The sequence below is a fragment of the Bos indicus genome, chromosome 3 (assembly GCF_029378745.1).
Source record: "Bos indicus isolate NIAB-ARS_2022 breed Sahiwal x Tharparkar chromosome 3, NIAB-ARS_B.indTharparkar_mat_pri_1.0, whole genome shotgun sequence".
NCBI lineage: Eukaryota > Metazoa > Chordata > Mammalia > Artiodactyla > Bovidae > Bos > Bos indicus.
The window spans coordinates 103904296-103922308 of NC_091762.1; the positions used below are offsets into that span (position 1 = coordinate 103904296).

Consider the following 18013-nt stretch of genomic DNA (forward strand, 5'->3'; position numbering starts at 1 on the left):
CTCTTGTAGACAACATATGTAGGGGTCTTGTTTTTGTATCCATTAGCCAGTCTTTGTCTTTTGGTTGGGGCATTCAGCCCATTTACGTTTAAGGTAATTATTGATAAGTATGATCCCGTTGCCATTTCCTTTATTGTTTTGGGTTCAAATTTATACACCGTTTTTGTGTTTCCTGTCTAGAGAATATCCTTTAGTATTTGTTGGAGAGCTGGTTTGGTGGTGCAGAATTCTCTCAGCTTTTGCTTGTCTGAAAAGCTTTTGATTTCTCCTTCATACTTGAATGAGATCCTTGCTGGGTACAATAATCTGGGCTGTAGGTTATTTTCTTTCATCATTTTAAGTATGTCTTGCCATTCCCTCCTGGCTTGAAGAGTTTCTATTGAAAGATCAGCTGTTACCCTTATGGGAATTCCCTTGTGTGTTATTTGTTGTTTTTCCCTTGCTGCTTTTAATATTTGTTCTTTGTGTTTGATCTTTGTTAATTTGATTAATATGTGCCTTGGGGTGTTTCGCCTTGGGTTTATCCTGTTTGGGAGTCTCTGGGTTTCTTGGACTTGGCTGATTCTTTCCTTCCCCATTTTAGGGAAGTTTTCAACTATTATCTCCTCAAGTATTTTCTCATGGTCTTTCTTTTTGTCTTCTTCTTCTGGGACTCCTATGATTCGAATGTTGTAGCGTTTAATATTGTCCTGGAGGTCTCTGAGATTGTCCTCATTTCTTTTATTTCGTTTTTCTTTTATCCTCTCTGATTCATTTATTTCTGCCATTCTATCTTCTAATTCACTAATCCTAACTTCTGCCTCTGTTATTTTGCTATTTGTTGCTTTCAGAGTGTTTTTAATTTCACTTATTGCATTATTCATTATATATTGACTCTTTTTTATTTCTTCTAGGTCCTTGTTAAACCTTTCTTGCATCTTCTCAATCCTTGTCTCCAGGCTATTTATCTGTGATTCCATTTTGATTTCAAGATTTAGGATCAATTTCACTATCATTATTTGGAATTCTTTATCAGGTAGATTCCCTATCTCTTCCTCTTTGGTTTGGTTTGGTGGGCATTTATCCTGTTCCTTTACCTGCTGGGTATTCCTCTGTCTCTTCATCCTGTTTAAATTGCTGATTTTGGGGTGTCCTTTCTGTATTCTGGCAGTTTGTGGAGTTCTCTTTATTGTGGCGTTTCCTCGCTGTGTGTGGGTTTGTACAGGTGGCTTTTCAAGGTTTCCTGGTTAGGGAAGCTTGTGTTGGTGTTCTGGTGGGTGGAGCTGTATTTCTTCTCTCTGGAGTGCAATGAAGTGTCTAGTAATGAGTTATGAGATGTCTATGGTTTTGGGGTGACTTTGGGCAGCCTGTATCTTGAAGCTCAGGGCTGTGTTCCTTTGTTGCTGGAGAATTTGCTTGGTATGTCTTGCCCTGGAACTTGTTGGCCCTTGTGTGGTGCTTGGTTTCAGTGTAGGTATGGAGGCGTTTGATGAGCTCCTGTCAATCAATGTTCCTTGGAGTCAGGAGTTCCCTGGAGTCAGGGTTTGGATTTAAGCCTCCTGCTTCCAGTTATTGGTCTTATTTTTACAGTAGTTTCAAAACTTCTCCTTCTATACAGCACCATTGATAAAACATCTACATTAAAGATGAAAAGTTTCTCTTGTTATTCAAAGACTTGAGTCTCAAGATCTGGGAAACTGCAAAGGAGTGGGAAGGATCGAGCTAAATACGGAATCTCCAGAGGAAGAGCTGAGAGGGCGCCTGCTCTCTGAGACGCCGAGGCCTGAACCGGCTTCCATACAACACTTCAACCAACGGAGGATCCTTCGTTATTGAATCCGAGTATGCGAAACCACGAAAGTGAAACCCGGGGGTTCAGAGAATGACTGGGTAAACCACTGGCTAAAACTATGTTAAGTTTTCTGATGATATTTTGAGAAACAAGATCCTTCAGTTGTATACTGTGATGAAAATGCATCTTGCTGACAAGGTCCCACAAACAAAGCTGAGATGTAGGCTGTGCCAACATATTACCCTATTGGCTGGACCTTTCTCTCCCTAGGTCACATATTATTTGATCTGTGCCCCAGTTCCTCAGCAACTTACTCTGTGATTTCAGAGTAACAACTTCAGATAGGATAAATTAGGCCTTGATTTAGTCATCTACCTCACGTGTTGTATTAAAATATAAATCAACATATTTTAACCATTGTGTTCAAGCCTTTAGTCCTTCCTACCATTTTAATCAACATAAGAGAGTAACTGAGAGTGAGAATTTTTAGCCAGGAGTTGGTGACAATCTAATAGGTAGGACTCTGGAAATTACACAGCTGGCAACCTCTCTGTTTAGTGTTGCACTGCCCCTAATCTGGCAGTGCCATTTTTATATTTGGGGAATTTACTAGAGTTGGGACATTACACCATTTTCCTAGTTCTAAGTTCAGTATAATTGGAAAAGATGCTTTAAATTTTTTTTTTTAGACTGTCTAAATTTATTTATTTTTTAAACTGCTGGCGGTTTTCTTTTTTTCATTTCACATATGATATTATATGTGTTTCACTGCCATTCTCCCAAATCATCCCACCCTTGCCCTCTCCCACAGAGTCCAAAAGACTGTTCTATACATCTGTGTCTCTTTTGCTGTCTCACATACAGGGTTATCGTTACCATCTTTCTAAATTCTATATATATGTGTTAGTATACTGTATTAGTGTTTTTCTTTCTGGCTTACTTCACTCTGTATAATAGGCTCCAGTTTCATCCACCTCATTAGAACTGATTCAAATGTATTCTTTTTAATGGCTGAGTAATACTCCATTGTGTATATGTACCACTGCTTTCTTATCCATTCATCTGCTGATGGACATCTAGGTTGCTTCCATGTCCTGGCTATTATAAACAGTGCTGCGATGAACATTGGGATACACGTGTCTCTTTCCCTTCTGGTTTCCTCAGTGTGTATGCCCAGCAGTGGGATTGCTGGATCATAAGGCAGTTCTATTTCCAGTTTTTAAAGGAATCTCCACACTGTTCTCCATAGTGGCTGTACTAGTTTGCATTCCCACCAACAGTGTAAGAGGGTTCCCTTTTCTCCACACCTTCTCCAGCATTTTTTGCTTGTAGACTTTTGGATAGCAGCCATTCTGACTGGCGTGAAATGGTACCTTATTGTGGTTTTGATTTGCATTTCTCTGATAATGAGTGATGTTGAGCAAGAAAAGATGCTTTAAGTTTTTAAAGTTGAAGACATTTTAGTAAACATGTTTGTTTTTGCTTTTTTTATTGTGATAAAATATATAAAACATAAAATTTACCATCTTAACCATTTTTAAGTGTACACTTCAGTAGTATTAAATATATCGACATTGTTGTGCAACCATTGCCACCATCCAACCCCATAACTCTTTTCATCTTGTAAAACAAACTCTGTATATATTAAACAACAACTCTCCAATTCTTACCTCCCCACAGATCCTGGCAACCACCATTCTACTTTCTGTCTTCATGATTTTTGACTACTCTAAGTACCTCATGTAAGTGAAATCAAATAGTTATCAGTCTTTTTCTGACTGGCTTATTTCACTTAGCTTAATGCCCTCAAGGTTCATCCACGTTGTAGCATACTGCAGAATTTCCTTCTTTTTAAGGCTGAATAATATTTCATTATATGTATATACCATGTTTTGCTTAATTATTCATTCACAGATGGATACTTGGGTTGCTTCCACATTTTAGCTATTGTAAATAATGCTGCTTTCAACATGTGTGTACAAATATCTGTTTAAGTCTTTCTCTTGCATATTTATCCAGAAGCAGGATTTCTGGGTTATATGACAGTTCTGTTTTTAAGTTCACCTTTTACATTATGTTATAGCTTCCCTGGTGGCTCAGACAGTAAAGAATCCGCCTGCAATGCAGGAGACCTGGGTTTGATCCCTGGGTTAAATGATCCCCTGAAGGAGGGCATAGCAACCCACTCTAGTATTCTTGCCTGGACAATTCCACGGACAGAGAAGCCTGGTGGACTACAGTCCATGGGATCACAAAGAGTCGGACACGACTGAGCAACTAAGTACCATACAGCATGTGCTCTAAAAACTAAGCCATTGGGAAGCTTCTGTAAACTAACAAATTCATAGGTTAATTCTATGAATAAAGAGTAAAGTCCTGGCTGAAGTCCGAATATTTACCCTGAAATACAGCTTGACTTATAATCCACACTATGTGGCAATTTGTTCTATAATAATAAAAGAAACTCCGATTTCCAAGTCATCTCTTACTGAAGTTAGTTACCTTTTATGTTATCTTCATAAAAGACATGTCATACATAGAACATTTAAATACTTAATAATTCAATCTCACCTTTGTTTCTAATTCAGAATTCTCTCTTTGTAGCATGTCATATGCTATTAAAAAATGGTCTCTGTCTTTTGCTGCACTTGGAAGACTTTGAATTTCACGATAAAGGCATATAAGTTCGGACTTTGATTTTTGCAATTCCTGATTTAAGAAATGACAATATTTAGAAGAACAAAACACGGCTTTCCATAGAAAATGTATACTACTGCTAAAAAGGAATCTTTGAAAAGATTCTGACAACTTTTTTGCTTTAAATATTTTAATTTATCCTCTGGCAGACAAATTCCTTTCTCTATTATAGTTAAAGAAAAGATTCCTTAAGTCAAAAATTAAGCATTCTTTTTCTAAATTTGTCTTTCTCTTTTAATCTTCTTCCTGCTAAAAAAACAAAAGCAAAAGCCACCCAGAAATTTAACACGAGGAACCTCAAAGAGCCAAGGCAAGCGAGCCCAAGAGAGAGCCTAATGCTCCTTCTCATAGGGGGCCTATGTCTGGGTACTGGGGTCTCTACTCAGAGCTTGGCAGTACAAGCTGGTACAGAATTAGGTAGTTCCAGAAGCTAGCAGCAACCAGCCCAGAGGCGGTTTCTATACGGGGACAACCCTAACAGGGCCGAACTGTGTAAGAAGTGGTGTTTGTTGGTCTTGTTAAAGAGCTCTTCTCCACAGGCATCAGGGAACTGGGCTCCACAGGGCCTCTAGGAGGCCAAGTCTAAGGCCCCAGCTCCGCATTAGGTGCCCAGGCAGCGGAAAGCAGTCCTGGACCAGTCGTGGCTATGAAGGGTCACACGCCATTAGCATTCTTAATATCTATCATTGATAGGTTCAAAGACTGGGCTTCTATTTGTCCCCACTTTATACACTTTAAGGTGTGTAGAGATAAATTCTTCAGCAATTCCTGCATTAGTTATATTACCTGCCTTAAACTGTATTCTTTTACAGTTACTTTTTTATAGGTCAGGTGCTATGTTGTTTACCCTTAACCTTATGACAACCCCATGAGGTAGGGTTATTGAAACTGAGGCTCAGAGAATGTAAATGATCTTGTTATTCACATAGCCAGGAAGTGATAAAGCTGGGATTCAAACTGATTTCAAACACTGCTCTTCACGACAAATTATGCTGTCTTACTTAATGCATATTCAGTGACTTAACTAGGGATTCCTCTAACCCTCTGATTTTTTTTCCATATTCATGAGAGAAAACACTTTAGTTAGATGTAGATTTTTATTAAGTTTCTGTATTGATGACATAGAATATGTAGCGTTTGATTGGTGGATGACAGGGCCTGAGAGCCAGGCTGTGGTGTAGCTCCCTATAACGGGAGCAGATAACATAAAATTTACTTTGTGGTGCTTCCCAGGTGGCGCTAGTGGTAAAGAACCTGCCTGCCAATGCAGGAGACATAAGAGAAACAGGTTTGATCCCTGGGTTGGAAAGATCCCCTGGAGAAGGGCATGGCAATCCATTCCAGTATTCTTGCTGGAAAATCCCATGGACAGAGGAGCCTGGCAAGCTACAGTCCATAGGGTCGCAAAGAATCAGACATGACTGAAGCAACCTAGCACAAAGCATGCAATACTTGTTACTATTCCCAAAGGCTTGAGATCAGAAAGGGAGGAAAGTGCTGATGAGGAGAGAAGGTAGGGAGTGGCCATCCAAAACCATAGTGAGAGGGCAAGTGCTATCAGTGTCCTACCTCACTCCGTGGAAAATTCCTATCGGTCATTAGCATGAGATTTAGGGCACTGTGCCAGCTCTCACCCACCCTGCAAACTGATTGTCACCACCCTCTGAATTAATGATCTAGACTTGATGAACTCACTTCCAGGTCTCTCTTCCAAATATAGGCTGGTATGTCTCCTGATAGACCTTTCCAAGATGGTATTACCAGCAGTAAAAAGGAGAGACAAGCCCAGGACTCTACAATCATCATAATAATCAAATCCCTTCTACTTAAAGGACTCTTTGGCTAGTGCTGGAACTCAGCCTGGAGAAACAGTCACCCTGTTATTCCTAATATAAATAATATTCTATAGCTATAATTTATTTTAAAATAAAAATAAATAATATGAAATCCCTTAACTGCAAATGCAAAAAGAGGAAAATAACATCCTAAATGGCAAAATACCTCACTTTCAACTTCCAAAGCTCTCTGCTCTGTATTAAGATTAGATGTCAACTGCGTTTTTGTTTCTCTCTCTTCTGACAACTCACTTTCAAATATTTCAATTTTTTCTTGGCTCATTTTCAATATCTGCAAAAAGTATTTTAGATAATTAATTCTATGTATTCAATACAATAGTCATGTATCTTATAAACTTTGATAATACTTTTCTGCCTAACTCAATTATAAAGTCATATGGGGAGAGACGAACCTGGCAAAACTAGATCATGGTACCATAGCTCATAAGATGGGTTTTTCTCTCTAAGCCTCTTTTTCTCAGCTGTAAAATGGAACTAAGACTTGTCCTATGTACATTATAGCCATAAGAGCAGGCGTCATCCTTACAATTTCAATATACTAGTTTATTCTAAATACAGTTTTAAAGGGCTCCTTCCTGAATGACTAATCCTGGAAGGTTTTCTATAACCACTGATCATGATCATAGGATGTAAATTTACCATTCTTTTTGCCTATTCTGGGGACTTCTCTCGTAGTTCAGTTGGTAAAGAATCTGTCTGCAGTGAAGGAGACCAGGGTTTGATCCCTGGGTGGGGAAGATCTCCTGGAGAAGGAAATGGCAGACCACTGCAGTATCCTTGCCTGGAAAATCCCAGGGACAGAGGAGTCCACCAGGGCTGCAGTCCATGGCGTTGCAGAGTCAGGCACAACTGAGCAACCAGCACGTCGTCTATTTGCAGTAATTCTTAAGCATCCTTATACAGTCTGCCTCATCTGTATTACAAAATGTAACTGAAAATCATCTTTTAATTTCTTACATCATTCAAATCTTGTACTTTCACTGTCTCTTGACCTTTCATGCTGGTTTCTCATCTGTCTTTCTATCTGATAATTCAGGCTCCAAGAGGGAAATCTTAATCCAAATAAACCGTCAGCTAAAGTACAAACATATATTTGCTATTTTTAAAAAATGCTGAAAAGATAAGCTACATTTCTTAAGAATCTCTTCCGGAGGCTACAGCCTTGAAACCTCCCCTACCAGCAATTCCATCTTTTATCTGGTCTTGGATCCTTTGGAGAGTTGCTTTAAGATATATTTCAGTCCTTGCTCTGTTTGGCAACTTAACCAAAGGGAACAAGCACTATTAGAAAAACATACTACAGAATCCTGATGATTCTCAATTAATCAAGTTGATAATTTACCTTATTTTTTTTAACTTTTATTTTTCATCAAACTTTAAATGTCTTATTTTGTATTGGGGTATAGCCAATTAACAATGTTGTGGTAGTTTCAAGTGAGCAGTGAAGGGACTCAGCCATACATATATGTGTATCCATTTTCTCCCTAACCCTTCTCCCATCCAGGATGTCACATAACATTGAGCCGAGTTCCATGTGCTATACAACAGGTCCTTGCTGGTCATCCATTTTGAGTTTAGCAGTGTGTACGTGACCTTCTCAAACTCCCTAATTATTCCTTGTTAGTGCTGATTGGCCCAGTAATAAAATTAAATGCAAAGGAGGTTTATGAGTATTTAGATGTAATTTCTGGAGAAGGAAATGGCAACCCACTCCAGTATTCTTGCCTGGAGAATCCCAGGGATGGGGGAGCCTGGCGGGCTGCCGTCTATGGGGTCGCACAGAGTCGGACACGACTGAAGTGACTTAGCAGCAGCAGATGTAATTTCGGAGAAGGCAATGGCACCCCACTCCAGGACTCTTGCCTGGAAAATCCCATGGACGGAGGGGCCTGGTGGGCTGCAGTCCATGGGGTCGCTAAGAGTCGGACATGACTGAGCAACTTTACTTTCATTTTTCACTCTCATGCATTGGGGAAGGAAATGGCAACCCACTCCAGTGTTCTTGCCTGGAGAATCCAAGGGATGGGGGAGCCTGGTGGGCTGGCACAGAGTCAGACACGACTGAAGCGACTTAGCAGCAGCAGCAGATGTAATTTAGAAACAGGAGACACCAACACTGATATTACTTATTACTGCTATTCAGAATTAGGTTTCAACAGAAACTTCAACTTGAACTTTTTAATTCAGAGATAAAAATATTCCTTTGCTAGGCTGAAGAAAGGAAGTAATTGATTTTTATCTAATCAAATTTGGGGGAAAATCAAAATTGGGGGAAAATCTGGAGTTTGCTTATATTCCCAGGTTCATAACTTACTGCAAAGACTGTATTAACTTAATCTACAGATTAAAAAAAAAATAAATCCATTAATTCAGTAAAGTTGGTTATCAATAATTTATCTTCCTCATGTTAAATATCAATAAAATAGAAATAGTAATAGAAATTTCACATTGATGAGTTGGGAAAAATGGGGAATGCTACTGCAAAAACGATGCTGAAACCTAAGTGTAGCTTTTACGTATCCTCCTACCTAGCGGTATGGACAAAAGACCTACTAAAGAATCATGTTGACTTCCTAGCAGAAATGCACAAGGATACAGGGAAGAAAATATTTTATCCCCAGGTCAGCTTCTCCCTGTTCATCAGCTGCCATATGCACTGATTAACGTTTCTGCACATCCACACATGACATACTGATGCACTTAACACTCTGGCGTCTACTTAGCCTGCCCATGCACCTCCTGAGATGACCGAGTGCCAAGTGCAGAAAATGTTTTCAACTCTTAAAAATGAGTGCTCCGCCCATTTCTTTTGTGTTTTCTCTATACAAGAATGCCATGTATTTAAATGCTATAACTTCCAAGAGAGAGATTTTCAAAAGGATATATACTTGAAATTTACCATAGTTTGTGGCATACTAAAGACAGCCATACATTTAGGTGATTTATGTATTTCATGAGACTGATGATCAAAGTTTAAAGCAGAAAAACACAGGAAAGGGGTCACAATACTGTGGGAAATAAGCAATGGACATAGTGATCTCTAGACAACTGAAGGGAGCCTACCTCACCTGTCAGCCAGCAGTAAGCAAAGAGGTGAATGAACAGACTTCTAGGGGATTGCCTCACTGGCACGGGGTAACTGCCAACAACTCTGGAGAACACATAACAGCTCAGAATCTTCCACTTGCAGTGTTCTACTATCTGAAGGGTGGGGGCTATCTAACACTCTGAGCCAAATTGTGCCTCCTAGGCACCGTATGGACAAGAGTGACTGCTGTCCCCCACCCTCCACCCCCAGCACGTGCTTGTGCCATGCTCTCCTCTCTCCTGGGCACAATCAAAGGAGATGGCGGATGCAGGCGCTGCAGAGAATAAAATGCTGCCGGGTCATCACCTCCAGACAGGGACGTGCTCCGCGCTGGGTGTGCTGTAGACCCCGTGCATTATCATATGCTCCCTCTATGAATACTCAAGAGAGTTGGTATGATGTAGAAAATGGTCTCTAAGGCCAGACAGACCTGGATCAATTCCTGGTTGTGCCTCTTAGGTTATCAAGTTCCTCTACTCAAGTATGAAACAGAACATACCTAATCACGACGGGGAGGGCTGTTATAAGGATTATATAAGGTTATGTTAGTAAAACAAGATCACGCATGTGACCGATGATAAATACATCATGACTACTTTTTATTCCTGCCAGATACTTAGCATATCTTCCATTTTAAGCATCTTCTGGGACTTCCCTGGTGGTCCAGCGGCTAAGACTTCACGCTCCCAATGCAGGGGGCCAGGTTTAGTCCCTGGTCAGGGAACTAGGTCCCACATACTGCAAGTAAGAGTTCACATGCTGCAACTAAGCATTGTCTTTGAGAACATGCATACTGGTAGCACTAAGACAGCCTATTTAATGGTAAATCTGTCTGCATGTAAAAATGGATAAAGAACACAGTCATATATGGAGGAGTCTGTTTGACTTAAGGGAGTGGTTTTCTAAATTACTTGTCCTTTTGAAGTTACAGGGCTTCTTGCTTCCTTTTATCTTCAGACGAATTCTTATGGAGAAACTGCAGAGTTGCCCACAAATGGAGGTGTCTCTGGCTGATGTGGAGGTAGAACACCTAAAGATTTGGACCTATGAACAGCAAGAATCTCTAAAACACAGTTTGGAAATTATACTGGCAAAAAAAAGAGCTTTGAAGTCAGTGGAAATCTGAAATCCTGACTTCTACATTTGTGCATCTGTGATCTTGGTTTCCTCACCTGTAAAGCAAGGTGAACAATACCTAAGCTCTCCAAAGGCCTGCTAACCTTAAGCGAATTATGTCAACCCCCCCGCCCCAACTCCCAGTAAAGTTACTGAAACATTATAGGTACTCAAATATTAGTTTCTATCCTTTTACTTACTTTTTTGTAGGACACAGAAAATAAAGTAACTATAGGTCAGGATAATTGCATGAGACACTGAGTACCTGGCATCTTCCCTGGCAGCTCAGCTGGTAAAGGATCTGCCTGCAATGCAAGAGAACACAGTTTGATTCCTGGGTTGGGAAGATTCCCTGGAGAAGTGATAGGCTACCCGCTCCAGTATTCTTGGGCTTCCCTGCTGGCTCAGACAGTGAAGAATCCACCTGTAATGTGGGAGACCTGAGTTCAGTCCCTAGGCTGAGAAGATCCCCTGGAGAAGGGAAAGGCTAGCCACAACAGTACTCTTGCCTGGAGAATTCCATAGACAGAGGAGCCTGGCAGGCTACAGTTCATGGGGTTGCAAAGAGTCAGACACGACTGAGTAACTTTCACTTTCCCAAGACCTGTCTGAAAGCTGAAGATCCATGACAAGGAAAGCATGGCACTAGGTCAAAATCTGGAAATGAGCTCAAGGAGAAGTGCTGCTATTCTCTACCTACTGATTACGTACTCAGTTCACTTCATTCCCCTGCTAACACCCTTGACTTAATACTTATTGATACCACCACTATCCAGCTACTAAACATAATCAAGGAAGCTTGAGGTTTTTTTCTTCATGAAAGATTAAGAGAGAACTTTGAAAGCAAAAACCTATTTATAGTTACATCCTCTTTCCTTAGGAAATGGCTTTAAAAATCATTTAAGTATAATTGACTACTTATTTCTTAAGTAACTTCTCTAATTTTAGAGACCTTCTACTTTATAGAGAAGAAGCATTTACTTACAGTGTTCCTCAGTGCCCCTTTCCAGCTGGCTCTATCTGGGATGAAGTAGGTGAGAGGATCACTGAGAGTCAATATAAAGCTTTATTATTTTAGGAACCCACACATATTTCAAGCCTTAATGAGAAGGAAAAGAAAACTGGTTTCTATCATAGCCTAGACAATTGAGATTAGACAGAAAAAATTTTCTAATACTTTAGGGAGAAACACTGCATGATCTTCTTTTTGGAACATCTTTAAAAATAGGATAGATTCTCATTTATCCAGAATGTCATAGACAACGTCTATCATAGAGGAAGGTAGATTAACCAAATATTCTATAAGGGTCTTCTCTATTGTCAAGAATTCTACGATACAGAGGGCCACATGGTATCATATCTCACTTCAAGAAAGAACATGCCATGTTCTTTCTAGGCAGCCTCCAGTGAATGACTGAGCATAGTGAGAATAATAAAGCCTGGCCATTTCTGGCCAGTGTGGAACTTCTACAGGTTATTACTGTGCCAAAGCCGCCTGTTGGCCTGGGTTAGACTTCTCAGGGCTGCAATATTGTCTGAGGCTCTTCTTAACCGATTTTCCTTCTTTTTCTCTTTTCTTGAAGAGATGTGAGAACTATATTATGACCTGAAGGTTTTGCCTGCCCATGTCTACTCTTTCCTTTTATCCTTCACAGGTATCACCCCTGTGAAGAACAACTCTTGTAATTCTAAGTTCATCTTGGTGTTGCTTCCTAGAGCAGCCTCCTTCAGGTTGATTTATGAATGACAGAACAAGGGATGGGAGACAAATATGGTCACCATTAAAAACAAAAGAAAATGATGATTTGATTAAAGACTTAAATATAAATATCCAACAAGTTCAGTGAGCTGCAAGAGGGATAAACTCAAAGAGACCCACACTGAGACACAGTAGAATCAAACTACTAAAAGACAAAGACAGAAATAATCTTGAAAGCACAGCAAGACAGAAGTGACTCGTCATATACAATGGATTCTCAATGAGATTATCAGCAGATTTCTCATTAGAAGCTTTAGTGACCAGAAGGCAGTGGGCTGATACATTCAAAATGTTGAAAGAAAAAAACCTGTCAACTAAGAATCCCATATCCAGCAAAACTGTCTTTTCAAGAGTGGGGAAGAAATGAAGACATTCACGGATCGACAAAAGTTGAGAGACTTTGCTACCACTAGACCTGCCCTATGAGAAATCCCAAAGGGACTCCTATAGAGTGAAATCAAAGGATACTAGACAGTCACTCAAAGCCATATGAAAAAATAAAGATCTCAGTAGAGGTAAATATAGGCACAATTATAAAAGCTAGTAGTATTTTAACAATGGCTTGAAACACCACTTTTTTTTAATATGATTTAAAAGATTAATACATCATATTAAAATTATATATGTTATGACACTGATGAAATTTGAAGACCTCATGCTAACTGAAATAAGAAAGTCACAAAAAAACACTGTATGATTCCACTTAAATGAGGTACTCAGAGTAGTCAAAACCATAGAGAAAGAAAGTAGAATGGTGGTTGCCAGGGCTGGGAGGGAAGGGCAGAATGAGGAGTGTTAGGGAATTTAAATAAATAGTCTTGTTTAGGCTTCAGAGACAAAGGCCTCTGACCTTGCTTCTAACCTGCCTGGACACTGCCCTGACTGGGAATGACTGCCTGCTGTGAGCGCAAAACTCGCAGCACCGTAGATAAGATGGGGGAAGAAATCTTGAGATTGTTGAGCCCCTGAAGGGGTCCTGGCTAACCAAGCCCCAGGCTTCAGTTCAGTTCAGTTCAGTCACTCAGTCATGTCCAACTTTTTGAGACCCCATGGACTGTAGCACGCCAGGCTTCCCTGTCCATCACTAACTCTTGGAGACTACTCAAATTCATGTCCATCGAGTCAGTGAAGCCATCCAACCATCTCATCCCAGGCTTAGCAACATTTCAAGTTTTACAAAACAAAACAAACAGCATTAACAGGAAACCAGGCTTGCAATTTGGTCACAGATTGATGACGATACCAGTTTGCATCCGTCCTGGGATTATAAGTGGGAACCCTGAACTGCAGTCTCTCAAGTCTCACACACAGAGCCAACATGCTGCCTGGGACCCTTTCCCAACTGGGACTCCAGATGTGCTGTGACACGGGACTTTCCAGCGCTGTTTAAGTCTGGATGTTGGTCAAAACCCACTTTGTTGATGTATTCTCTGCTCTTTCTATTTCTCTTCTCTGTTAATATGTTGAAAGTAAGCTAGATAATTCTCTAACATATATCTGTATTATTTATTTGTATATAACGAGTGGCTTATTTTGTTAACAAATCCTCTGAGATGAAAGAAAGTGCAAACTTTGGGCAAAAAAAGGGGTTATTGTTTAATGGGTATAGAGTTTCAGGTTTGCAAGATGAAGAAAGTTCTAGAGGTGGATGGTGGTGAAGGGTGAAAAACAATATGAAGGTGCTTAATATCACTGAACTGTACACTTAAAAATCATTAACGAGGTGAATTTTCTGTTATATGTACTTTACTACTGTAAAGAAAACAAAATCAGAAAGTTTATCACTATATCTGCACTAGAAGAAATGTTAATCAATGTTCTTTGGGCTGAAGAAGTATGGTACCAGATAGAAATGTGGACCTGTGCAAGGTAATGATGAGCTCAAGAAATGGCCAATAAGCATCAGTATCAATAGTCAATCAGGAAATGCAAATCAAAGCTATACTGAGATATTACTTCATACCCATTAAGATGGCTATAATAAAAGAGACAAAATGTAACGAGTGTTGGTAAGACATGGAGAAACTGGAGCACTTATACACTGCTGATGGGAATGTTAGATGGTACAACTGCTTTGGAAAATAGTCTGGCAGTTCTACAAAAAATTAAATATAGAGTTAATATAGGACGCAGTATTTCCACTCCTATGTACATACTGAAGAAAAATGAAAACTTGTTCACACAAAAATGTGTACATGGATGTTCATACCAGCATTATTCATCACAAAGTGGAAGAGAGTCTGACAGTTTCTTATAAAATTAAACATGCACTTGCTCTGTGATTCAGTAATTCCACTGCTAGGTATTTATCTAAGAGGGAAAAAACAGACTGGTATGTGAATACTAGCAGCTGTTTCATAATAGCTGAAAACAACCTGATTATCTATTAACCAGTGGCTAGATAAACAATGGATAGTATATCTATACATACAGGAATATTACTCAGCAGTTTAAAAATGAACTACTGATACAAGAAACAACATGGATAAATCTCAAAAGCATTATTATATTAATAAGTGAAAGAAGCCAAACACAGAGTATATACTAGATGGTTCTATTTATGTAAAATTCTAGAAATGGTATGGTCATAGAAAGTGGTGGAGTGGGAGGCACTGATAGCAAAAGGTGAGGGAAGGTTTTAGGTTAACGAATATGTTATTTTCTTGATTGCAATGGTTGCGGTTTACAGGTGTATGCCTTTATCAAAGCACATTGAACGCAACTCTTAAAATATGTATTTTATACTGTATTAAATATTTAGTGAAATTAACTTTATAAAAGCAACAAATAAGTTTTAAACATTTGAAAAATGCTCAATCTCACTACCATTAGATGACTGAAATGAAAACTACACTGAGATACCCATTGTCATTTGCATTTGGTAAAGATTTCATAAACATTTGCATGTTTACTAAATGCAAATATTTGACAATATATTCAGTTAGTGAATCTTTGGGAAACTATCTTTCTCATACACTGCTGAGGGAAAAGGAAAATGATGCAATTTCCACTGGGCAGTATCTGGCAACACTGACCAAAATGACTGATGCATCTACTCTCCACCCTTATAATCCCATTTTTGTGACTATCCTACAGAAACACCTGTATAAATATGCAAAGGACTAGAAATAACTCGAGTGCCCATCAACAGGAGACTGGTTAAATAAATTATAGTACATCCACACAACAGAATGCTAGCTGCTCTAAACAATGAGGGAGATCTCTCTGTATGATATGGAAGGATCTCCAGAGGCATTTTAGTAAAAACAGAAAGAAAAAAAGAAAAGGAAGGAAAGGAGGAAATCTGAATAAATATTCAAAATCCTTCTATATGAATGAAGATATGTATACCTTTATTCATAAAGAAGGATAAATAAGAAGTTAATTAAATCAACTTTAAATCAGAGTGCCACCATTCTGGGTTGCCTGGGAGAAATTCTGGTAAAGAATCCTGAAATCTTGCCTGGAAATTCCTTCTTCCCTTCCTTCCTCATTTTCTGTCCTCCCTCCAGCACCCTCCTTCTTTCATTCTTTTCTTCCTCCACCTTCTTTCCTTCCTACCTTTTCTCCTTTCCTTCCTTCCTACAAAATGCATTATTGCCTAGGAAAGAGTTTTGGAAGACAAGAAGAACATTGGCTCCTTGGGTAGGGCATCAAGAAATCCAGTGGCTATAATTTCCTTGATACCGAGGAGGTGGGGGGTGTAGGGCCCAGGGAGTTACAGTAAAAAAGACAAGTTCCAGTGAAGGAGATCGCTCAGCAACAAGCAACGTTACTCGTCTTAGGTGTACAAGAGCAAAGGCTGCAGCAAAACCACCTCTCTTTGAGCTGAAAGTCTGAAACCACCCTCTGTGTGACACACTGGCTCTTGCTACAATCTGCCTTGGGTTTGGTCATTTTGCCCACCACTTCAGAGGCTGACTGTGCTGAAAAGACTGGAAGCTGTACACACTGAAGCCTAAACCATATTTTAGTTCTCTCTGATATGTGGCTCCCACTCCCCACTCCTCACCACTGGTTGAGGCTATAAAGCAACTTCATTTTGACGATTAAAAATGCCCATATTGGTTGTATTTTTGTAAGACTCTTTTTTCTTTAACAAAACCCATTATATTTTTCATATTAATCATTCCCTGTGGGGAGGAAGTGAATAGAAACATATCCTATCCTCTATACTCAAATTTCTTTCTCCACACTCTGGCAAGGCAATAGGAAAAGGCGGGCAAGAAAAGAGTAGCACGTGCTCAGCGCCCAGCTGTAAAATGCAGCTCACTTCAAAATGAGAAGTCAGAAATAACAGAACTTTACTACCTCTACTTTCTGTTCAGTACCCACAGGTTTTCCAGGAGAGTGGTTTCCAAGATGCTTATTCTCTTGAGCTTCACAAGTTCGTCTTTTAAGTCGTTCAACCTGAAATACAAAAGCATTTTAAATACAAAGTGGGAGGGGGTTGCTTTATTTAAAAAATAGATAGGTTATACATGAATACATTCTTTGTGCGAAAAATTTAAACAATATATAGGTATATAGACTAAAAAGTGATCTTTTCCTTCACATAACTTTGTGCCACAATTTCATTTCCCTTTCCAGAAGTAACAATGTTTCAGATATACCCTTCCTGAACTTTATCTCACATGTATGTACGCGTGTTGTTGTTCAGTCGCCCAGTCATCTCCAACTCTTTGTGCGTGTATATATATACATATTTTGTGTGTGTGGGGGGGGCTGGTTTCCCTGGTAGCTCAGATGGTAAAGAATCTGCCTGTAATGTAGGAGACCCAGGTTCAATCCCTGCGTTGGGAAGATCCCCTGGAGAAGGGAATGGCTACCCACTCTAGTATTCTTGCCTAGAGAATTCTATGGACAGAGGAGCCTGATAGGCTACAGTCCATGGGGCTGAGAAAGACACAGACACGACTGAGCAAACATATATAAATATATATGTGAAGTGAACTCGCTCAGTTGTGTCCGACTCTTTGTGACCCCATGGACTGTAGCCTACTACGCCCCTCCGTCCATGAGATTTTCCAGGCAAGAGTACTGGAGTGGGTTGCCATTTCCTTCTCCAGAGGATATTCCTGACCCAGGGATCGAACCCAGGTCTCCCGCACTATAGGCAGATGCCTTACCATCTGAGACACCAGGGAAGTCCAAATATATGTATATATATGTAAAACATATACAAACATGTTTAAAATACATTGAATATATTTTATCAGTATTATATGTACAAATTTATAGAGATTTAGACAACTTGAACAGTGTTTATTTATTCTTATGATTGCATTTTAAAATTATGATAAAATATACATAACACAAAATTTACCATTTTAACCGTTTTTAAGTATATAGTTGAGAACCACTAAGCATATTCACATTATTATGTAACCATCACCGCCATCCATCTCCAGAATTCTTCTCATCTTGCAAAACTGAAACTCTAATCATTAAGCAATAACTCCTCATCCTGCCCTTCCCCACAGCCCCCCAGAAACCACTATTCTACTTTCTATCTCTGTGATTTTTGACCACTTTAGGTACCTCATATAAATGGAACTATGCACTATTTGTCTTTATGTGACTTGTTTAAGTAGTATAGTGGCTTCAAGTTTCACCTATGCTGTAACATATGTTAAAATATCTTTTCTTTTTAAGGCCCTATTACACACACACACACACACACACACACACACACACCATACTTTGTTTATCCATTCATCTGTCAA

General features: G+C 39.4%; 1 protein-coding gene across 2 annotated transcripts in view; it reads right to left on the reverse strand.

Moving 5' to 3' along the window:
• The window catches only part of CCDC30 (coiled-coil domain containing 30), a 135697-nt gene that overhangs the window by 81847 nt on the left and 35837 nt on the right, over positions 1 to 18013 (reverse strand). For both annotated transcript variants that reach the window (XM_070786725.1, XM_019958273.2), the window contains exon 8: positions 16599 to 16697. In XM_070786725.1, coding sequence (XP_070642826.1) covers positions 16599 to 16697 — 99 coding nt within the window. The remainder of the gene's footprint in view (positions 1 to 16598; positions 16698 to 18013) is intronic.